Here is a 24,614-nt window from a genome sequence, read left to right on the forward strand (position 1 = left end):
AAGTTGTGTATATGGTTTTAAGTTTAAAACATATTTATATTGTTAATATCAGGGTTTTTTTTTTTTTCTCATCCAAGAATAGACGAAGGCAGATCTCGTATCTTTATTCTGAGAGTCTCTGAGTACCCTCTGTGGTTTTTCTGCTCCACCCAGCCCCCCAGCTGCCCCTATTGTGAGATGTTCCAGCTGGGCCTCTTGCAAACATTTATTCCGCTCTATTAACCCCATTTCAGAGCGTACTCATATTATATATGGAGTGATGATCTCTCCTTTCTCTTCTAATCAGATTTCCTGAAATGTCAAGTGTTTTGTTTTGTTTTTGTTTTTTTTTAAGAAAAGGAATTCTGTTGTGTTTTTTCTTAAGAAAAGGAATTCTGTTCTATAAAGGTCCACTTTATATTTGTGATAAGTAAGAAGTTGTTTTTTTTTTTCTTCTCTTGATAACTACCAAGCACAGTAGGAATCAGTCTTGATTCAGGATATTTTCACTTTCGACTGAAATGCCAATGTATGTGATTTTTTCTGTTTTAAAGAGACAAAACTCAGATTAAGATCCAGATATTTAAATATTCCTGTTTTAAACTTGTTCTTGTGTGGCTAGTTTTAGGAAATGTCTTTGTGTTTTATAGATAGGTAGCCAATGCTTACGTGCCTGAGAAAGTCTAATTGAGTTTTTTAATATTCTGCTTATGAAATAGGAACCAAGGCTAGATGTTTATGTAATTAAAGAGTAGTACTAATTACTGCTTACTGAGTAGTTCCTATTTGCTAGGCAATCCATTAACTGTCTTTAATACCCACAGTGGCCTCGCAAGTTAGGTATTATTATCCCCACCAGTGTGGTGGGGTGGTGATTAATTTGTCCATTCACTCAGCTAGTAATTAGTGGGGCTGGGATTTAAATTCAGGTGAGTCAGACACCAAAGCCCAGGCATTCCTAACCACTGTGCTCTTCTCTCTCTGTGTTGACATAATGTGGGTTTTAGTAATAGAGTTTGTTTGTTTTACTTTTAACTTTTCATGTCTTTGTACCTCATTCTGCTTCCATTAAACCCATAATAACACTGTGTAACTGTACCACACAATTTTCAAATCCTTAAGTAAGGGTTTGTCTGTCAATCATTTATGCTTCTTGCAACACACACAGCGAGCAACTTTTGAGCTTCAAGGACTTTATTACTAAAAATAACAATAAAACAATTTTATCACAAAATTGTTTTTTAATTAATACTTAAGGATGAATGTATATAATCTAAACTTATTAAACTCTAACGTTGCAGGTGATCATGTTACTACTTTAAGAATGAATTTTATATACCAGAAAGGATCTATAAATTTTGGACCTTCATTTGATTTAGAAATTGAATCAATATTTTATATTTTCAAGTAGTAATAACATTTTTAAATGATTACCGTTTATGGGGTTTGATTTAATGCCATCTACTATTAATGTGTAGAAATACCATAGAAATCTGTAACTACTTCGGTGTTAATATTTTTGCAGGTGGAGTAATATTAAATGGTGAAGGAACAGCCACAGATACTCAAGATATTTTGTCAAATAAAGGTGAATAGTAACTTAAGTTAAGCTTACGATTACAGTAACTTTGGCTTTTGTTCTTTTTTGAGAGAAAATCTTTTTAGAGATGAATAGTAGTTATATTGAAATGGCAACCTTGAGTTAAAATGATATTATTTATTTTTTAAAGAGAAAGAGAGAAAGTGTGAGTGGGGGAAGGGGCAGAGGGAGAGGGAGAGAATCTCAGGCAGAGTCTGTGCTGAGCATGGAGCCCGTCTCGGGGCTTGACCCCATGACCCCGAGATCATGACCTGAGCTGAAATCGAGAGTTGGACACTTAACCGACTGAGCCACCCAGGGGCCCCTAAAACATTATTATTTTATATCATAGTCATATCTTCATAGATATATTTATGTAACATTCCATGCAATTTTGTTAATCTCAAGTTAGTGAAATCTGGTAGTTTGGTTTGGCATTTGGTTATGTTTCCTTCTTTTTGGTTAAATAATTTAAGGTATTTTTCACTTGAATAACATTCTTTGAGCTATTTTCTTGAGTTTGATTCCTAAGGACTTAATACATAGCATTTCATGGTTTTGGTTTCCCATTCCATTGAAAAATCTCTTTTTCATTTCACTTGTATTATGCAATGTACCTAAATCGTTGGTTATTAAATAACATTATAAGATAGTTCTAAAAATTCTATGACTTTATCATAGTAGGCTTAATATGGACAAAATAGGAGGGAATATCATGTAAAGCAAACTTTTATTTCTAGAGCTTTACTCTAAACGTCCTGAAAATGTGTCCATCTGATTTTATTTTATTTTAATACTTTTAGGATTGACATCCATTAAAAAGGATATGACTGACATAAGCCATGGTTATGAAGATCTTGGCCTTTTACTTAAGGATAAAATAGCTGAACTGAATACTAAACTCTCCAAATTGCAAAAGGCTCAGGAAGAATCCAGCACAATGATGCAGTGGCTCCAAAAGATGAACAAGACTGCGGCCAAGTGGCACCAGGCACCGACTCCGACAGACACGGACGCTGTGAAGACTCAGGTGGAACAGAATAAGGTATATTCTGCGGATACATTTACCGAAGACCTGAAAGGGAACAGACTAGCATCCATCTGAGGCCTGGTGGTCAGGACCCGTGTTCTGATTTCCAGCTCTGTAGCCTTCAGCAAATAACTTACCAGTTTTGTTTAATGTGCCTTTCTGTAGAAAGTGATGATAATATACTGTATGGTGACTAACATAACATAATAAAATAAAATTTAAAAAAAAGAAAGTGAGGGGTGCCTGGGTGGCTCAGTCGTTAAGCGTCTGCCTTCAGCTCAGGTCATGATCCCAGGGTCCTGGGATCGAGCCCCGCATCGGGCTCCCTGCTCGGCGGGAAGCCTGCTTCTCCCTCTCCCACTCCCCCTGCTTGTGTTCCCTCTCTCGCTGTGTTTCTCTCTGTCAAATAAATAAATAAAATCTTTAAAAAAAAAAAAAAGAAAGTGATAATAGTCACCTGTTTTACACACACATGTGTAAAGATGTGTGTGAGTGAACTGTTGGGTGTAAGCGCCTTTGCCACCTTTATTTTTTTAACAATTTTATTTTTAAGTGATCTCTACACCCGACATGGGGCTTGAACCCACAACCCTGAGTTCAAGAGTCGTGTGCTCCACCGACTGAGCCAGCCAGGTGCCCCAACTTTGCCACCTTTAAATCAGGTTAAGTCTGGGATTTTAACCAGTCAACTATTGGAAAAGATTTATTTAGGTGTATTAGGGATTTGTTCTGTCCCACATAAAATAGGGTAGCTCACACTTTCCCTTTCTTTAATAGATGGCATTTCTTTCCCCAACTGTCAGGATTGGGGAAATGATTTTACATTGTGACAATGATGGCAAAAATGTCTGTCTGTGTTTGAATTCTATAACATGTTAATCCAGAAAAGTGTTGATTCACTAGTAGATTCTCAAACTTGGCAGCCTTTGTCAAGACTGATGTCCTTATCAGTTACAGTATTATTAATGTCATCTTCCTTTTTTCCAAAGGGATTTGTTTAAGAATAATAGGAAATTCTTCCTAGCTACTGGGGACTAGAGTCATTTTCTCCCTAGCTAGTGTTCCTCTTTGGGATTCCTTTATCACATGGTTGAAGACTGCTTGAGAAAAGGAAAGGAGAATAATTAACCACTGAATTCTGGCCCCTCACCCACTTCAGCACTCCACAGTGGATATTTTCATCTACTATAATTGTGTTTTTGTCTTCTGATGTTGACATACTCTAACAGAGTTTTTTCCCCTTGTTTAGTCATTTGAGGCAGAACTGAAGCAAAATGTAAACAAAGTGCAGGAGTTGAAAGACAAATTGACAGAGCTGTTGGAGGAGAACCCAGACACTCCTGAGGCCCCCAAATGGAAACAGATGCTGACAGAAATTGGTATGTCATGTCACTTATCCCAGAGTCTGTGAATAGAAAGAAGCACAATCATTTTTTAATCAGTCTTTATCAGAAAAAAATGTATCCACTAGCCTCAGTTATTTTTGAATTTGCTTTAATGTTTCATGTTTAAGATGTTGCAAATTTAAAAGTGTCATTTCAAATTATAGTGTGCTGGGACTGGGCATATCTTGTATTTTTCTTGCTAAACACCATAACTAAATTTATTTTTATGAAGAGGGTAGATACTAGTGAATAAAATGCTGTGTGTTGAGTACCATGTTTTCATCATTTTTTACTTGATTTTTGGTGTTTGTTTTTTTATACTTTATTTTATTTTAAATACTCCTTATATATATTTTTTTTGTCTGAAAAAGGTAAGCTCCCTTCTCCTCCCTGGAGTTCCTTTGGGAACTCATTTGGCCCCTGCTTTATGTTCTTCTCTTCCCCAGTCAGGGTTAAAAAGTAACTCCCCACAGAAGTCTGGTGGTTTCCATTCTTCATCCAGAGTTATCCTCTCATCTCCATCCTGTCCCTGTATAAACTGTTTCTCATAAACACAGAATTCTCTTCATAAGTCCTTTTAGCTTATCACCCCTTCCCATTATTATAATGATATGGGAAATGCATGTAAGACAATACTAATTTTCCCTACTTCGTAGTATTGTTTGGAAAATTCAGTGAATTAATGTGTGTACAGCTCATACAGACTGTACTTGGCCCATAGTAGGTGCTGCTTGTTTACTATGATTATAATAAGAGTTATTTTACTTTCAATTGTTCCATTATGTTGAGCTAAATATTGTCCTTCCATTAGAGTCAGATATGCTATGATAAATTTAAAAATTGGTAAGTATGTTTTAGTTTGAAAAAAGGTTATCATAAGGAACCTTAATGTTCAAAGGTATAGTTGATCCAACCGTAGGCTCCTGTCACATTATAATTTGTCCCTAATTCAGTGGCTCTCTCCTCGGATAATCAGAATTACTTGGGACACGATTATCAAGGCATTTTAGAATAGGAGTGAGAGTGAGGAGTGTGTATTTCAAAAAAGCTTCCTGATAAGATTTTTTTTTTTTAAGATTTTATTTATTTATTTGAGAGAGAGAGAATGAGAGACAGAGAGCAGGAGAGGGAGGAGGGTCAGAGGGAGAAGCAGACTCCCTGCTGAGCAGGGAGCCCGATGTGGGACTCGATCCCGGGACTCCAGGATCATGACCTGAGCCGAAGGCAGTCGCTTAACCAACTGAGCCACCCAGGCGCCCCCTGATAAGATTTTGATATTTCTCCCTTTCAGTTCATTATTTGAATCACATTATTTTATAGTTAGATTATGTTTGACTAGAACATGCCATATAGAATGATGTCATTAGGTAAGGTTTCAGGGATTGGGTTCTATTAGAAGCAGCCATTTATTGCATTGTGCTAGATGAAAAAAATCTGTCAGATCAACAAATCTCGCCCATCAGTGATTGTTTACTGAGTGACTAATATATTTAAATGATGGTCAGTAACTCTTGGCTTCAGGAAGCATACTGTCTTAAGGGTGGGAACAGTAGGAAAGGCTTCCGAGCAGAGGTTTTGTAAGGTCTAGTGGAACTGTGATGGAAGGATAGAGCTGGGATATCCGGAGAGGAAGTAGAGTGTGTTAGGTAAGGGGCTGGTGTAACAGAAGCCTGTTTGGATAACGGTAAGATCAACAGGACGAGATTAGCGGTGTAATCTCAGGGTGCAGACCCTCCAATATTACTAGGCTAGGGCCAGTTTTGTGGGAGGCCTTGAATGTGAGGCAGAAGTCTTCATATTTTATCATCTAGGTGGTGAGAAGTTAATTATTGAAGGGTATGGGCACAGAACAACATATTTAAGTGATTGTTTTAGGGAAATTATTTTAGAACCAAATGGGTTGCAGCTGAGGAACACTAGTTACAAGGAAACCAGTGGGAAGACTATATAGTCCAGGACTGTAGTTCTCAAAGGTGTGCTCCGGGGAGCCGCACCATCAGCATCACCTGGGGGCTTTCCAGCGATGCAAAATTTCAGGCCCCACTTCAGACCTGTTGAATCAGAAATTTGGGAGATGGGGTCCAGCAACCTGTCTTAATCCCTCTGGGTGCTTCTAGTGCAGCTGAAGCTTGAGAACCACTAGTCTAGGCAAAACATGATGAGGACCAAAATGGAGTTAGGGCACTAGGAATGTAAAGGGTAGGTTTAAGGTTTTATGATCAAGAAGACAGGAATTAGAGTCATGAAAACACATTCTGAATTACTGTACCTCAGTGTTATGGAAGAAAGAATAACCTTTCAAAGAAATCTAAAAATCAGAAAAATCCACCAGTTTTGATAGGAGTAAAAAGTTGTTGTTGTTTTTTAATGTAAAGGGTTGGTGAGATTTCCTAGTGTAACTTTCAAGCAGGTGGTTGTCATTGTGTATGATTTGAATAAAAGAGAAGGGGCATAGATATACAAATTTGGGAGTCATTTGCCCAGCAGTGATCATTGAAGATTTGCTATTCAAAGAAAGAGAAAGACATGTATCATATGACCTCACTAATATGAGGAATTCTTAATCTCAGGAAACAAACTGAGGGTTGCTGGAGTGGTGGGGGGTGGGAGGGATGGGGTGGCTGGGTGATAGACACTGGGGAGGGTATGTGCTATGGTGAGCGCTGTGAATTGTGTAAGATTGTTGAGTCACAGACCTGTACCTCTGAAACAAATAATACATTATATGTTAAAAAAACAAAGAAAGGGTTAATGTTCCTTGTTGTAGTAGGTCAGTTATAGTTGAACAAACAGACTCTATAGGACTTCTAGAAGAAATGTGGGATCTCTGGATCCTGTTTGCCTTAAGGAGTATTCCATATTCTACATTATCTTCTGAGGTCAGATTCAAATTTTTCTTATACTTTTAGTTGACACACAGCTCCAGGACCATAAAATCTGTATCATTAAATGCAATTAACTCTTAGGTTACACTTTAATCAACTGTGTAAGAAGAGTTACAAAGATGGAATGATAGCCATTATGTATCATTTTGAGTCATATCCTGAGGTATTCACGTAGACAGTGATGTTAAATGTATAAAAACTAAACACCAGTTTCATCTTTTTCTTTTAGATTCTAAGTGGCAAGAACTCAATCAGTTAACAGTTGATAGACAACAAAGACTGGAAGAATCCTCTAATAATCTAACCCAGTTCCAGACTGTAGAAGCTCAGTTAAAACAGTGGCTTGTGGAAAAAGAACTGATGGTCAGTGTTCTTGGGCCCTTGTCAATTGACCCAAATATGTTAAACACACAGAGGCAGCAGGTGCAGGTGAGTGTTACATGACTTAACGAGACAAATGTTTTCATTATAAATACATTAGCCTTGGACAGTATGTGCTTAAACTGCCTTGAAGTGTATTTGTAATGCTTCCGATGCCCATAAGATACTGTCCTGAGGTTAGTGGGGAACCCCCAGAGCACCAAAGCCAGGAGGCCTCCCAGAACAGTCTCCTGAGCCCATGAGTGGGTCGAGTCCCTTGATCATTTCAGTCATCTTGTGGTTTGTGCAGACCCTGTTAAAAAGGGCCTTCTTTGAAATATTAATGTGATTGTATAAGTAATAACATTTTTATGAGAAGCTGGTATGTGCTTTTTATTGTTTAGAAATTACTCCTTTGAGGTTTTATTCATTCTGATTGTGGTAGAAGATAATGAAACTTGTAAAACTCATGCAATACGCCCCTGAGGGGTGGAGAGACAGAATAAAAAGAGAAGAAAGAATAAGAGAAATAAAGAGGGAACCTTGAACCACACGTCGCTTAGACTAGTCTAATTATAAAGTGGATGAACCCACAAGGAGAAAAAAAATTCCTGAAATGTAAGTCAGAGGTAGAAGCAAAAGCTCCGTTGTGGTTCCAGTTGGATTTCCCTACGTCTACGTATGGTATCTAGAGCAGCGCGGCTAGTCCTGTACTTTGAAAATACAAATCAGTCTTTGTCATTGAGCACCAGCATGTCCTAGCTCATGTACGTTCTGAATCTGAAGAGAATGAAAGCAAAAGATATAAATAAATATCTGGGGAGAAATAATGGCCCCTAGTCTTGGTAGTCTCCCTGAGATAGATAAAATGTTGTAGTAACAAAGGGAGATTTCTGGGTCACTCATTGTATAATGGGAGTCAGTGCTGAGCCTGCACATTCTGAGCAACATGATTTATTGGCTAAAATTTTTATAATAGAGACTGTAAATGTTAATAAACCTTGTATCTTAAAAAAGCCCTTGTAAAATAATGCCCCATGAGTTAATGTATTCTAACAGTGTCATCGGTGTGCATTTCCTTTGGTATAAAATGCTACAGAGCATTTAAAATACCCTGCGAAGAGAAAACTGCAAGTGGGAAAATACAAATTTGGTGTTTGTATGCTGTAAACTTGTCCAATAGCAGTGCTTCCCTTCATTTGTGAATATTTGTACATCAGCTGTCGTTCATTCTGCCCAGACTGCCGTATTTACTCTCTGCTTTTTCCCCTTTGTGAAGGATGTTATTTTAGACAAAATGTTATCTCTGCAAAGCCCCGTTGCTCTTTGGACTAATTTAAGATCATTGCCCTGCCCTTGAAATAAAAACTAGGACAACAGGAACTAGAGAAAATAAAAACTAGGTAGATAAATACCATTTCTGTCTGTCTAGAAACTGAAAGCTCCGTTTCAGTTTCTTGGGTGTTTATTTACCCTCGCTACGTCTTCGCCTTAGATTCTGCTGCAAGAATTTGACACTCGGAAGCCTCAGTATGAACAGCTAACAGCAGCCGGCCGGGGCATTTTGAGCAGACCTGGGGAACACCCCTCTTTCCACGGGGTCGTGAAAGAGCAACTGGCAGCTGTGACCCAGAAGTGGGACAGCCTCACAGGACAACTGAGCGACAGATGTGACTGGATTGGCCAAGCCATTGTTAAGAGCACACAGTACCAAAGCCTGCTGAGAAGCCTTTCTGATAAACTGAGTGACTTGGATAATCAAGTCAGCAGCAGTGCGGCTGGGAGCACACACCCCGAGGCTATGAACCAGCAGTTGGAAGCAGCCCAAAAAATGAAGCAGGAACTAGAGCAGGAAATGAAGCAGATAAAAGTGGCCCAGGCCCTCTGTGAGGATTTGTCAGCACTGGTGAAGGAAGAGTACTTGAAGGCAGAACTTAGTAGGCAACTAGAAGGCATCTTAAAATCATTTAAGGATGTTGAGCAAAAAGCAGGTTTGTTTGTCTTCTTTGAATACGTGTATCTCCCCAGAAATGGAGATCCTGCCGTGCCGCTTTCCAGGCTGTTGCCCCGAATCTAGGACCCTGAAGGGACTCTGCCTGCTCTCCCTAGCGCAGAGAGTGGTTCTGTGTTCATGAGCGGATGCAGCGGGGGAGCAGGGGGGGGGGGGGGGGGGTGCTACCGCCACACAAGTAATGGGCAAAAGTCCGCTTAAGCATTGAAACGTCAGGTATTTCAAACCGGTCTTTAAAAGGTGTCCGTTAATGTTTTTTGTTGTGTGACGGTTTCATTGCACCAGAGAAACAGGTGAGTACAGTGAATAAAAACGCTTCGCATCCTTTTCTCCCCTGCAGTTCCTCTGTTCTGTTCCATCACAGAAAGCTTTTCTAGAGAAATGTGTGGAAGAGAAGCGCTGGGCCCTAGGTTCTTCTCTTGCCCCCTTGGCCCTGATTCTGTGACAGGTGCACCCGTGGGGCTCGGAGGCAGCAGGCAGGAGCTCCTGCATGCGAGGCGGGCCTGCCAGAGGACAGCACATTTGGCTACTGTGTTTGTTCTGTTTGAAAAGTAATGCTAAGTGCCTGGCAACTAGTAAATTCTCAGTTTACATATTTTTTTAATTGACTGGAATTGTTTGTTGATCGTAGCAACCATTTCAGACCTACTCCTTTATTTTGATGGGATACTGATAATATTGGCTCTGATGATGATGATGATTACTGTTATGATCACTTTCATGTGACGACCATTAGGCTGAGAACTTTACATGTACTATCATTTAATTGCTACGGCAGCTTCTATTAAGTTTGCCACCCGGGCAGATGAGGCTCAGAGGTTTAATCATCCGTCCAAGGTCTAGCAGCTCCTGGGAGGTTGAGCCGGAACCTGAACCCATGCAGTTGTTCTGTGCTGCTGAAAGGGGCCTTCATGATGTGTAAAAACCACACAAGTGGGCAAGTCATTTCCCTTTTAGACAGTTCTGTCCATTTATCTGATGGTTTTTGTCTTGGCTTTTCATAGACTAGATTACATTTTGATGTAAAATAAACATGTCTGTGATTTCATTTTTAGAGAATCACATTCAGCACCTTCAGTCAGCCTGTGCGAGCTCTCACCAATTTCAGCAAATGTCCCGAGATTTTCAGGTTTGGCTGGATACAAAGAAAGAAGAGCATAACCGTTCTCCCCCAATATCAGCCAAACTCGATGTCTTGGAGTCATTAATTAAAGATCAGAAAGACTTTAGTAAAACTCTGTCTGCTCAGTCTCATATTTATGAAAAAACCATTGCGGAAGGTGAAAATCTCCTACTAAAAACACAAGGGTCTGAGAAGGCAGCCTTACAGTCCCAACTTAACACAATTAAAACCAATTGGGATGGATTTAATAAGCAGGTGAAAGAACAGGAAGACAAGGTAAAAGATTCACTGGAAAAAGCCCTCAAGTATAAAGAGCATGTAGAGACTCTCCAGCCATGGATAGACAAATGTCAGAATAACCTGGGGGAAATAAAATTTTGCTTGGATCCTGCTGAAACAGAGAATGCTATGGCCAAGTTAAAGTCTCTGCAGAAGGAAATGAACCAACACTTGGGGATGGTAGAACTGCTTAACAACGCAGCCAACAGCTTGCTCAGTGTCTGTGAGGTAGATAAAGAGGTTGTCACGGATGAGAATAAATCACTGATCCAGAAAGTAGACATGGTCACTGAACAACTTCACAGTAAGAAACTCTCTCTGGAGAACATGGCCCAGAAGTTTAAGGAATTTCAAGAAGTTTCCAAAGAAGCTAAAAGGCAGCTTAAGTGTGCAAAGGAACAGCTGGATGTCCATGACTCCTTAGGACCCCAGGCCTACAGTAACAAGTACCTGACTGTGTTGCAGACCCAGCAGAAGGCACTTCAGACCATGAAGCATCAGGTAGATTTGGTCAAAGGACTTGCCCAGGACCTTGTGGTAGAAGCCTCAGACTCAAAGGGAACCTCTGATATTTTATTACAAGCAGAAACCTTAGCTCAAGAACATAGTGCACTGAATCAGCTGGTTGATGAAAGGTGTTCGTTCTTGGAAACCAAGCTTCAGGGCATTGGGCATTTCCAGAATACCATCCGAGAAATGTTTTCTCAGTTTGCAGAGTTCGATGACGAACTGGATAGCATGGCCCCAGTGGGGAGAGACGTAGAAACCTTGCAAAAGCAGAAGGAGGCAATTAAAGCCTTTCTGAAGAAACTAGAAGCTCTCATAGCCAGCAACGACAATGCTAATAAAACCTGCAAGATGATGCTGGCCATGGAAGAGACCTCGCCTGATCTCGTTGGAATCAAAAGGGACTTGGAAGCTTTAAGCAAACAATGCAACAAGTTACTGGACCGAGCTCAAGCCCGAGAAGAGCAGGTTGAAGGGACAATTGGACGTCTTGAAGAATTCTACAGCAAACTAAAGGAATTTTCTACTCTGCTTCAGAAGGCTGAAGAACATGAAGAGTCTCAAGGCCCTGTTGGTATGGAAACAGAGACAATTAACCAACAGCTTGATGTGTTCAAGGTAGGGAATTCTTCATTTTTACTGTTTTTTAAAAAAAATTTTAAGAAAATTTTTATTTCATATTTTTATTGTTTTTTACTAGAAAAATAATTTTTTATTTTTATTATTAAAAGAAATTTAGAATTGGTACAGAAAGGAACTGCCTAACCGTAGAGCCTTCTCATATGGCTGTCATGCAGCTTTTGAGCCCGGATGAGCCCATATGGGGGTAATATCCAGGCATGTGGAGATTTCCAAGCCTCCTGGGGATTTGGGCCCTCAGAGGATAAGACCTGAGATAATACCAAGAGGTCAAAGGGTGCTTGAAAAGTTGTAGGTGAGCCTGAAACTAACATTGTAGGGTCTATTTCTGATGTCATTCACAATTGACATCTGAAGTGAGCAGAGCCATGTTTTAAACTCTAGGGCAGAGGCCAGTCTATAACATAAAAAGCTTGTTCTCTTCATGTTTGTCTCCCAGCATGTTATTTAAATGGTGAATTATAGTCTTTTCCTTTTTATAGTCTTCTTATCCTTCTTAATTTAATGTCTTTTGTAAACTTTTTCTTCCAAAAGTTCGTATTTTAAAAGGCAGAGTGGAGTTCCATGTCGTAATCCTGGTTTTTTAAACGCAGATCTTGGGCTCATGCTCCAGAGGATTAGGAATAAAATATTTTTGATTGGACTGCAAGTTCCTCAGTGCCAGAAATGTCTGCCACTTGATAGCATGGAGTGAGGCTTAATAAAGGGAATATTAGATAAAAATGGTGGGCCACGTTCAGTGTCACTGGATTTGACCTCATTTATGATAGTAAGGGCAGAAGTTGCATCTCCACAATGGACAAAGACAGGTTCAACCCTGCACAGAGGGGGTCCTAACTATCAAGAATTTGCTGCATGGGATTGATACGAATCTTTGGAGTTGGCATGGGTCTTGTTCTATTCACGAGGTATGTTTTACGTTGCAGTAGGGACCGGTATGACAGTAAGTCCCACCATTGCACATAAAGACTAAAATAAGACCAGATAAAAGTAGCATTTGCAAAACTATCAATTGTTTCCCATGAGAAATGAATATGAGTCAGATGCACTAGCAAATTCTGTGCTGTTATATTTGACATAGTGTTTCCTTTGCTCATCTTTAATAACATTATTTAGGTGACTGAGTTTTGAAAAATAACTTCTTTTTCTTATTACTATTATGGTTATTTGTTGTTTATAAAAAAAAATTTTTAAAAATGAGAGGCAAAAAAAAAAAAAAATGCCTTTAAGGCCCAGTTCCTTCAGGGCTTAAAAAATCTGTGATTCTGTATAGATACTGATTTTTGAAGGTGAAGGAAGTATTAACCTTAAAAAGTAAAACTGCCAGTTATTTTGCCAGCAAAAGATGGGTTTATTTGAGAATTGCAACGTGGGACAGGCAAGCTAGGGCAAAACCATAGGCAAGTCTGGAGAACAGAAGAGAGGAACATCCTTTGATAGAGGAAAGCTAGATGCTGGGGAAGGCTGTTATAAAGAAAACGTCCATTGGAGTACACTGGGATTTGAGAGGATAGTGACTTCTCAGTGGCTGAGTTGTGACCGTCTCTTATCAGCTGGACTATTGTGGGGGTTTAGGGAGGAGGAGGTAAGCCTCTCTTCCTCCTGTCTGCACGGCAATGATGTAGTATCCACATGCGAGCTCTGCCTCTTCCTGTTGGATGTCAGTTGAGGACTGAGTGGTCTGGCATGAGAGCTCCCCCTGCTGAACTTCCCAGCCCCATTTTAGGGAGGTTTCCCTTAATGAATTTTCACAAAGGCTACTACCATAGTGTTGACTTTACTTCCTTAATTAGCCTGTCAGACTTTCCAGTTTCAGGTTTGTAAAATCACGATTTCACACAAGAAAATTCGCTAGTAGAAAAACAAAGTTCTGTGGCCCTGGCTGCCTCAGAGTCTTGGGGAGAGCTTGATGAGTGAGTGTCTGGGGTTTTCTGTAGAACCCCAACAAAATTTGAATGCTTAAATGACAGTAATCAAGCTGCCTTTGTCCTAGTGAAATTGAAGCATGTTCAGTGCCTTTGTGAAACTTTTTATCATTTCTCTGGATTTTCTGTGAATTTGTGTAGGAAAAAAACTACTCCAACCACTTGTAAGAAAATGGGCCAGAGTAATAATATTGGTACTGCTGCTTGTAGATGCCTCCCTCTTTGTGTTCCCAGGCATAAGTACGGTGAAAAATGTGGCTCTCTATATAGAGAGTTCTTTTGAAAGTAAGAAAAAGCAAGGTAGGAGGAGCTCTCTCACCATTGTATTGAATGTGTTTTTGCAAACTCAAAAGCACTAAAGCATCATTACCATTAATGGTTACAGAGCTTGTTTTATTTGATTGTGGAGAGAAATAAAGTGGTCATTTCTTCTCAAATAAACCACTTAGCATGCTGCGTTGTCTCTTTTCTGATTACTTTGGAGGGAGTTGATTATTTTAATGAAATTTAGTAATGAAGAACATCTTGACATAACTTCAGTGTCTTGAGACCCAGTGACTAAAACAAAAGTTTCCAAGTGGACAAATCGTCTGCATTTAATATATTCCAGGACCAGAGGGGAAAAAATAACAAGAATGTTATTATGGGAAATAAAGATGGTAGCATACACAATCACTAATTCTATTTATTTGTGTGTGTGTAAAAAAACAGTTACAACAATTAATATTTATTGAGGGCTTACTGTGTGTCAAGCATTACTGTAAACTCTGTCTTAATCCTGTTAACAGTCCTGAGACATGGATGCTATTATTATCCCCATCTTAGTGTAAGGAAGCTGAGAGCCAGGGGTTAGGTGACTTGCCCAAGGTCACACAGGTAGTAAGTGTCACAGCTTGGATGTTTTGGTAGGAATAATGCAGTGTTTTGTGTCAACTTGATGCCTCATGATGTACATCTGATATTTTTTCTGGGAAATTTTAAAACATCTCTGCTGTAGCCAAATTTGGGTGGCCTAAGTAACTAGCCGTAGTTCATTTCAGTCCAAAAACTAGCAATACCCACCTAATGTAAGTGTTCCATAAAACTGGCTGCTATGAGAAAAACGAGATAAATGTATGTGGAATTGCCTTGGAAACTGGTGTGGAGATGCTGTAATGTTGATGGCGATGGGGTTGACTACCACCCCCTCTGCTGCTGACACAGAACCAAACTTGTCATTGTCTGAGTGAGTCTCTCTTAACTCAAGTGGCAAATCAATTTGTGTACAACTCAGATCTTAATTTGTTTTTTGTTGGACATTAGTTTTAACATAGTATTTTGGGAAGATTGAAAAATTTTTTTAAGTAGAATAATCTGTATTATTAATATAATAATAGTCTGCTAAAAAGAGCTATTTTTATAATTTCTAAAAATAAAACAGAAGGAGCACTGAAGTACTGGGTCTGTTTTTATTATAGACTTTGCAATGTAATCCAGTTTGACATTACTCTATCAGGTAGCTTTAGTTTAACCTAATATCGTGGATAGAATCTTATAATAATTTTTCATAATATAAAATTCAGAGTAGGACTGAAACTTAGTAGGTATTACCCAGTTACTTGGTAGGGGGTGCCTTATATTCATTGGGAGTGGAATGGATTGTATAAATTAGGTAAAACAGACTTCTCTGCTTCCGTTTTTTTTTTTTTTCCTAAAAATTAACCTAAGAAATAGCAGTTAATATCCTTGAAAGTTCAAAATTAATTCATGTTTAAGATACCAACCCAAACATAATGATTAAAAGCAAATGCTATTTTGAACCAAATGTCCTAATTCACTGTCTGTGAAAGCTGTTCCAAGTTTTTGAAAATAGATTGGTATTACCTTTTGTGTTAGCTTAAAGTTTTTAAATTATTTGATTGTATGAGTTCTGTTTACCATATGTTTTCTGACTTCTAAATATTGGTCACTAGACTAAACGTATGAAGTGTGAGGTGTTTTCTATTAAGGTGTTTTCTGTTAAGGTGTTTTCTATTAAGATTACTAGCTTAACATTATCTTCAAATCTAAGCTACGTTATTAAGTAATATTAATATTTCCACATTTTTATTTATCAAAGACACATGTAACCAGCTCTATACAAGGAACATGTCCCAGCAGTTCCTGTGATGTCATCAACAGCCAGTCAGATCTTCTGATCATCACAAAGTAATCGCTATCACCATATTGAATTGATTTAATTTCAGTGAAGATCAAAGAAACTTGATGTTTTAATGAACATATACAGTCACATCCTAGCTAAATATATACCCTTCCCGCCTCTATCTAGGCCATGGTAAAAAGGCTTGCCTCTGAACCTGTTTACTCTTTATTTCTGGCCACTGTGTTGCTGCCCCAAATTGTAATTCAGTTTGTCCCCACAAATAACGTATCACCAGTACAAAGTCTCTCTAAACTGATTTTATTTTCAAAATTGAAATAGAATTACGTAGAGCAGAAAATGTTTAGGCCAAACCAAAACCATAGACAAAGACCAGAACACCTGCCTCATACACTGTGATACATGTTCTTTGGTCCAGGTGAAGGCATTGTTTAACCCAGGTGTCTTCATGTGAATAGTGGGTGAGCTAAAATGCCAGGGATCATGAGGCTGCAGAAACCAGGCAGTTGGAGCCCTATTTGTAAATAGTATTGCTGAAATAAATCACTTTCCAAATACCTTCCTACGATATTTATGAAATGATCCTAAAACAACCTCTGTGATGTCACCATATTTTTAAAGATAAAACTGAACTGTCCACAGAATGCTTTAACATAATAGGTTTTAAGTGCCCATATTGTTATATAGAGGCCCATGGTGAATTGTTCCCTTTTTTTGTTGAGAACAGGAGGAAATGAAATAAAGCTGTTGTAGAAGAGGGGAAAAAAAAAAAAATTCTTACTTACTTGACTGGATTTCTGTTAATGTGACTAGATTAGCAAGGCAGTTGCACGATATCTTCCTCTGGTATTTTTAAAAATGAAAATATTTTCACTGTAGAAACCACAATGTGATACATGGGCCTTATAGGAAGGTCACATCATTTAATCAGCTAGTATCAATGTGGCATTTAAGAATTTAGGAAGAAAGAATATCATACACGCTGGGCAAGAGAGAAGTCCCACCCAAGCAGAGACCACCACACCAAGCTACAAAGGGTTGGAGCTGATCTGCTGTGCAGTATTGTTAATGCCTCATATTCTCACTCACAAAAACTAGCAGAACATGGGTGCCCTCTTTCCTACATCAAACGCAAGGATCTACTATCCTGTAAGGGTCATCTAAAGGGAACTTGGGCAATGTGGGTTCTCTTTCTGCTTTTGCTAAGTAACGCAGTCACTCTTTATGCTGTGTGGTCCTCTCTTCTATTGCTTTATTTAAGATTGGGAATTAAAGTAGGTTGTTATGAGGGCAGTTTTAGCCAGAGATTTTATATGGGTAGGGGGATTTTTTTTCTTTTCTTTCTCTCTCTCTCTTTTTTTTGTTGTTGTTAATGGGATAAAACTATATCACCATTTTAAAGGGATCCCCCAAAGTGCCAAACTTATAGCATCTACTGTCATTATCATAGAGCTCCCTTACATAAAAGGTGATCTACGTAATTTATTAATGTGGAAAGTGGCTTAAAGGTGTGGGTGTGTCTGTGTATGTGAGAGAGAGAATTTGTTTTGTGGTTATGAAATTATACATTGGTTTCTTGTTAAGAAACTTTGACCTGTAAATGTTTTTAAATGGTTGCCTGGGTCTGTAATCATTCATTAAATAATGTCTCAGAGAGGTAAATGCTGTGATTGCAAACTGAAAAGCTTTTGGAGCTGTCCAGGAACAAGGATATCCTGAGAAAATGTCTTGTGCTTACGTATCCTGTTGCTCACTTACCTTTAATTGCTTTAATTTCAAGACTACTTTATTTCTTTTAGTAGTGTTTTAGTATGAAAAGTGTTTTCAGTTTTTTTTTTGTTTGTTTTTTGTTTTCTGAAGGACGGTGAATGAGATCATTAACAGATACATTGGTTTTTGCTTGCTGGATGGCTTTAAAAAAAAACTTTAACTTTTAGAAGTTATATATGTACATGTGCATATATTTCAATTAACAGTGTTATATATAGAATCACTTTCTGTTACACCAGAGTATTTTTTATCCGCTGTCATCTGAAAACTGTATTGAAGACAGAGGAAAAATAGTATTGTAGTAACTTACAGGAAAAATAGTAAGTGCCTATTAAAACTATAACCTAACTTTCACATCAAGATAAATTCCCATCAAGATCAGACAGTAAGTCTGTTAAGTGTTTTTGAACTTCTTTGCTTTTTGGTAGGTTCTCCTATCCTACTTTCTTTTGAATATAAACTATTCCTATTAAAATAAATAGCTATTGCATATTCATCTGATAAATATACTCGAAAATCCTTTATTTATGTGAACATGTTTATTAGTTTGGAAACTAAAAACATGGGATTCTTTCAGTTTTCATTATCTAATGGTCTGTCTGTTTTAGAAAGAACAGAAATTGTTGCTCTGAAGGCTTATTTTTGTATCACAGCAAAAACAAAAACAAAAACCCAACAAACCATGTATCATGTATCCTTGTTTGGCTTCTGATCAAATTTCAGTAGCTAGCTGTTGGCCCAGGAAAATACTTTTGTCAGTTTTCATGGCTAATGTTGCATTTATTCACACATTCTCCACTTACTGCACATTGAATTTCTTAGTATTACTAATCTTTCAGCCCTAAAAACTCCATGTTTCAGTTGGTAAAATTAGCCTTTAACTTTTCTATGAAATGGATTGTTGGACTTAGTGATAAGATTTTTCGAGAACTTAATTTTTCAATGACTTAATTTCACTTTAGAAATAGAAAATGAGAAAGTGGTACTATTTTGCTATTATGCAGTTAGAATTTGTGTACTTTTCCAAAATCATCTGCCTTTAGAAGACACTTTAGCTAAAGAATATCTAGTAGGCAACATAAAGTAAGTAAAGTCACATTTTGGGAACATTTAACATTATGATTTCTGTATGTATGAAATAATAGTGTTGACTATTTTTCAGAAAAACTTTGCTCATTTTATTCATTGTGTATTATGAAAATGTGAGAGGTCTAGATATAATGATTAATATTTAACAGTTTAATATATCTTTATATCTATATATCTTTATAAGATATGTATTATATATCTTAATTTTATTAACATTAGAGACTGTAACATTTAAAGTAGGTGTGTAAATCAGATTTGTGAGGAAAAGATAAACCAGTCTAGTTTTGCTCTAAAAATGTAAGAGTTCTTTAGTTATCCAGCTACACCTTTGGAGTGTGATTTTTTTTTTTCCCCCCGAGGGTGGGGCGGGGCAGAGGGAGAGGGAGAGGGAGAGAGAGAATCTTAAAGAGGCTCCATATCCAGCATGGAGCCAGATGCCGGGTTCGATCTCAAAACTCTGAGACCATGACCTGAATGGAAATCAAGAGTTGGATGCTTAACTGACTGAGCCACCCAGGCACCCCTGGAATGTGGTTTTAAGTAACAAAGATATATACATACGTGTATACATAGTTATGTGTATATGTATATAATTGTCATAAATACCAGTATATTAATAATAGTTCATATTTTAACTTGAATCAAAATTATTAGGATTATCATTTGTAGAATTAGTTGGAATTAGCTTAATAAAATAGGAATTCAGTTATTAAATAAATGGCATATACTTAAACATAATCACCAGAGGGCATTTTTTCATAACACTCCTTACTTCCAGACTGTGTATTTTGCCCATTTTCTCACCCATATTCTCCACTGTACTGTAAGTTGTATAAGGACAGTGGTGCTGAATCTCCGTGCACCAGTGTTTTGCCAGTGCTTACTGTGGTGTTTGGTAGATAGTACTTTTTTTGATGAATGCTTGAATTTATGAGTGAATTATATATGTAGTTTAAAAACGTAAGTTTAAAAATGCACTATCTACCTCAAATGTGAAAGTTACACATTGCTCTTCTTAGCTTTATATAAAGCTAAAAAATATTGTGATAATGATTCAAAGTTAGAGTCTAAGGTGAATTAGGGCCATTTTTTTTTTTTTTTTTTTTTAGGGCCATTCTTATGAAAAGTTCTATGAGGATCTCAGGATGTTTAGGGAAAAGTACTCATCCACATTGCGTGGAAACTTGAATATTAATATTGCCATGAATAAGTAGCTTTCCAGTCTTACATATCAGGATAGGGGCAGTTGGGAGTAAAACCCTTGGTCTGTCATAATCCTCAGCCTAGTGCCCAGTCTACTGTTCAAACATGGTAACTGTGCACTTTTTTCTTTTTCTTATTACTAGCACCTCAGAACAGCCTCTGTGCTCAAGTACCATAGGATCAAGGGCTTGTTGAAATAGTTCACTACTTGACTATGAAAAATGGGCATTGATACTCTGATACTGATAGATATTTTTATACATATTTTTCTTTATAGATGGCTATATATAGATACATATTTTTTTCTTTTCCCAACTTAATGATGGCCACATACTGAATTGCATCAAATGATTGTTGAATGGGTGTTATTACCTATAGAGTTCTGGTTAGAGATAGGTTTTTTTTTTTTTAAGATTCAATTCTTGAGTTTATAAAAATAATTTTGGAATAATGTTTTCTCATTAAAAGTACAAAAGTTCCCTGCGACATCTTTTCTCTAAAATTACCAGAGAATGTATATAAGGTTATGTTTTTTTACTAGAACTGCCTTCTTCAGGTCAACACAGTTTTATTTATGTTCAAATGATTATTTTGTGAGATTGAGAAAAAAAATCTGCCTTTATTTGTAACTCTGCTACTCTGTTAGTGTTGCTTATTTTGTAAAATAAAGAATGGATAGATTTTATTTATTTAAATACTACTACTAATTTTTCCCGCAAAGGTTTAGGTTTGTCTTGCTGAATTTATTTTCAAACAGTGTTTTTAAAGAGCGTTCAGTATAGATAACAATCTGCAGATGTGATTTTGTTTATTAAATATCCAGAGTCACTGGCTGCCCTTGATCTTTGCCTGGGCCTTGCATTAAGCTCCAGGGACCTGTGTGGTTATTAGTAACTACTGATACTCATGTCAGCAGTGCTCAGGGCTGTGCCCACAGGAATAATTTACTCTGGAGAACAGTTAGACTTAAACTTGGGCTTTAAAAAGGAATGACTCAACACTGGACTCAAAGTGATCCGAACTTTGCATCGCAAATGCTACTGAAACAGAGTCTGCAACTGCAGCGCAAGAGGTGTGGTTTGAGGGTGTGGTTTCAACTGAAGGGTAGGGACCTGTCTAGCCCTTTTCCCCTCCATTTAATATTCAAATGAGCACGGTGACGGGCGTTCACAAAAGGCTTTCTTCAGGGAGTCCCTGGTGTCAGGTTCTGCCTCTGCAAGCCCTTCAGGTCACTCCCCATTTTGAACTACGTAGTTGGTCGGATTTCGGGGCTCTCTGAACCCGAGCGGCCCCTCTCCCCAGTTCCGGCACTGGGTCTGAGGTGCGCTGATGTCTCCACCAAGCTGTTGCATTGCAGCCTCCCGGCCTCGAGGTACCTCCCCCCTGAAACAGCTCGCCTGCTCCCGAGAGGAGGCCAGGAGTCAAAGAAAAAGATGACTGCGAAGTTAAGTCGCGGGAGGGCGTAGCAGCGAAGTGATAGAGCATAGAGCAGCCTGTCCAGAGCGCGGCTCGGCAAAGGGACAGAGCGGCTGCTGCCTGAAGAGAGAGGGCGTTGCTGGAAGGGCCCTGGCTCGGGAGGATGCCTGCCGGGGACCACACTGCCCAGAGGAGCTGGGGACAGCGCAGGACCTCCCTGCTGGAGTTCCTTCTCTGCCTCCCCCACCGGCCACCTCTGCCTCTCTCCAGCTGTAGCTGAAATGAAAGCCAAACCGCGGCCACAGTTGGTCAGTTTCAAAGGCTAGAGTAGTCTCGGTTTTCAGCTGAATGTGAATTGTGCTGCTTGTGCCTTAGAGGAAACCCGGAGCTCTTCTTTGCTGCAGTTTCCTCAGGTGGAATAAGCCTTAAGGAAGATCAGATAAGACTCTTTGGAAATGACTTTTTTTTTTTTAAGGGGAGATTATAGTACACCGTGCTTTCTAACTGTTTACTTTAAACGGTTGCTGGATTGTCCTGGCTTGGCTGTCCAAGTCTATTTTTTTTTTTTTTCCTTTGGGTAGCCTCGAAGAAGCTTAATATGGGAAGAAAAACTGCCTTTTGAATCAAGATTATTTATAGCTACACCCAAAAAAAGTAAAAGAAGATTTTAACTTTCTTAACAGCGTTAGACAACTTATTTTTCTCTGAAGATTTGTTTTGTGCCTTGATCTGAACAATACGTGGTCCCTGTGTTTGTCTTTTAAGTTTCTGAAGCATGGTTTATTTATAAAGGAGATGGGAGTTTTGCAAGCCATCCTTAAGTGGATTACAGTTAAACAGAGTTCTACCGATATTGACATTCAGCCTGTTAAAAATGCTGGCTCATTTGGAAATTTTAACCTGGAAATCTCAGATGCAAAATTAGACTAAAAAGGGAAATGGACTGACAATGGAATGTTTTGATTGTTTGAGCCACTGTTAAGCGTGTGTTTGTTTTGTTTTCTGTGTTTTGGAGTGTGTGATTGGGAACTTGGGGGACTGGGGAAGGGGGAGGAAGGAGATTTCTGTTCTGTGTTCTTGATGCACTTTATTTTTTAGAATCATTTAAAAACAACCAGGTAAAAGGATAGTTGCATTTAGAGTGATGCACTGATGATGCTGATGACCTTATAAACACCTCATAGATCACGACCTGTATTATTTGAGCATATGTCTTTATGCTGAGGACACTTTATAGCTCTGGTCAGAAGTATACTTTTTTGAAAGATGCTTTACCTTCTTTCTTATTTTCTTTGACAAGAGCTGCAATATTTGTTTTAACTGTCTACAAAATGGGGAAGCCACTCAGCAGACCAGACTGTTTACGTCAGAATCCCCCATGTGTAGGGAAAGGTGAAGAAGAGGAGGACCTAAATATCGAAGACTGTTACGTCCCACAGCGGTCAATCTATGACACTGTTAGACTAAATGAACAGATAGACTCTGGTTCAAAGGGTAGCCTGTCTTCCAGGCATTTTACAGATCGGACTTTACCCTACAGTCACAGAACACTGGATGTTAGTTCTTTATGCTCTAACGGTGCCCTTGCTTCTTCCAGTGTATTTGAGCTGAGAGGTCGTGAAGCTAACAAACTAGATGAAAAGATGATCTTTGATGCGCTCAAGTTAAATAGCGATATCATTCGAACCACAGGATTACCCAAAGCCAAATCCCATGCAGAGAAGAAAGAACATAGACGGTCATGGCGAATGTTTGTCCCAGCCAATTTTATGGATTATGCAAACAAAAGTGAAAGCTCTTTTGTTGAACCTACTGATATGTCAGATGCTGTTACCAAGGCCAGCAAGTGCAGATGGGGTACTAATTCTCTAACGTCAGAGGAGGATGACTCTGGGTTATGTAGCCCTCCAGCAGAGAGGGAAGAAAAACAGGGCATTTTAACTGGAGACCAGTCACGAATTAGAAGCTTGTCTTCTGCTGAAGATATCCATATAGCAGAGCAATACAGACCATTCTTTTCTGTTTATTCCATTAGTGAACAGAAAATCCCATTGCTTTCATGTAGAAGTGCCCACCCTGATGAAAATTTCAGAATGATTTTACATGATGTTTCTCCACTAGAGGAAACAAAATGTGTCAGTGGTCAAAGGGAAATCCATGGTGAAAATTATTGCTGGCAGAATGATTTGAAAGAAAGCACTGTTAAGTGTGATCTCTTAATTACGCCAAGAGATGGAGAAAACCAGTGTATTTCTAAGCCTGGAGACGAAGGGAAAACATATGGACCAGGAGGTTCTCAGATCACAGCACAAAGTAGGGAACTGGTGAAAGATTATTCTGAGGTTTTACATCTCTCTCTCACAGATCTGGAGGGAAATGATGCAGGTTGTGGTAGCACCAGTTTAGTAAAAAACGTGACACTGTTGACACCATATGATCCAGAAGAATCCAACGTAGCATCTAAAGAGGAAGTGGAGGTGCCCGTTTCTGCCCAGGAGATGGAGGTGGTCCACAGGAAGTGTTCCCCGAAATTCATACCAGTAAGAAAGCAAGCAGCTCCCCGAAAAGCAAGGGCCCAGGCAGGAATATTGGACCCAGTCTATAATGGCTTTCAGTCAGTTCAGGTAATTAACGGGAATGTGAAACTCTGCAGTGCGAGTAGTTTGTAGGTCTGTTTTAAAGTGGTCACTAGTGTTTCTAATAATGCTCAGATCCAGTCTTTTATTTCGGGGGTTTGCCGAGTACCCTACAAGGTTCCAGGTATTGATAAGTTGGTCATTATAACAAATTAATTAGGGACCATTTTTTTTTAGAGGAATGAGTATGCCCTGCTGTTTAGAGTCCTGTTGATTGTGCAGGTGGTGGCCGTTTCCCTGCATTTAGAATGCTTCCCCTGGGAGTTCGTGTTAACATTATTAGGCTTTCCCACAAATTGTGGTTTAAGACACTGCCACGTGAGGGGAGTTATTTTGGATATATTAAGGTTGAACAGGCCTGGTCACGGAGGTACAAACACACAGTATTATATTGTTGTGGTCTGCGAAGTAGTCTTCTCAAATTAAGGACATTTTAAACGTGCTGGAAAATCTTCTCTCAGTAGCTCTGAATGTGGAAGTAGAGAAGTTGTGCTGTGTTTTGCAGTTGTTACAGCTCCTAACTTGTGAGCGGTGAATGAGGTAAGAAAGTAAAGGGTGCAGCCTTGTCCTAAGTAAGGGTTGTTTGTCAAGCCTGTAATTATTTTCTTCCCACTCAGATTGAAGTTCAGCTATTTTGGTATTTTTACTAAGCTCTTCT

The 24,614-nt window shown here is 38.7% G+C and overlaps 1 protein-coding gene across 1 annotated transcript in view; it reads left to right on the forward strand.

Annotated features, from left to right (window-relative positions):
• Positions 1–24,614, forward strand: part of DST (dystonin) — a 476,155-nt gene that overhangs the window by 369,844 nt on the left and 81,697 nt on the right. The window contains 6 exon segments of the mRNA XM_044917613.1: positions 1,505–1,567; positions 2,362–2,603; positions 3,838–3,967; positions 7,088–7,287; positions 8,714–9,209; positions 10,285–11,756. Of these exon segments, the coding sequence (XP_044773548.1) occupies positions 1,505–1,567; positions 2,362–2,603; positions 3,838–3,967; positions 7,088–7,287; positions 8,714–9,209; positions 10,285–11,756 (2,603 nt within the window).

Source organism: Neomonachus schauinslandi, chromosome 8 (assembly GCF_002201575.2).
Source record: "Neomonachus schauinslandi chromosome 8, ASM220157v2, whole genome shotgun sequence".
NCBI lineage: Eukaryota > Metazoa > Chordata > Mammalia > Carnivora > Phocidae > Neomonachus > Neomonachus schauinslandi.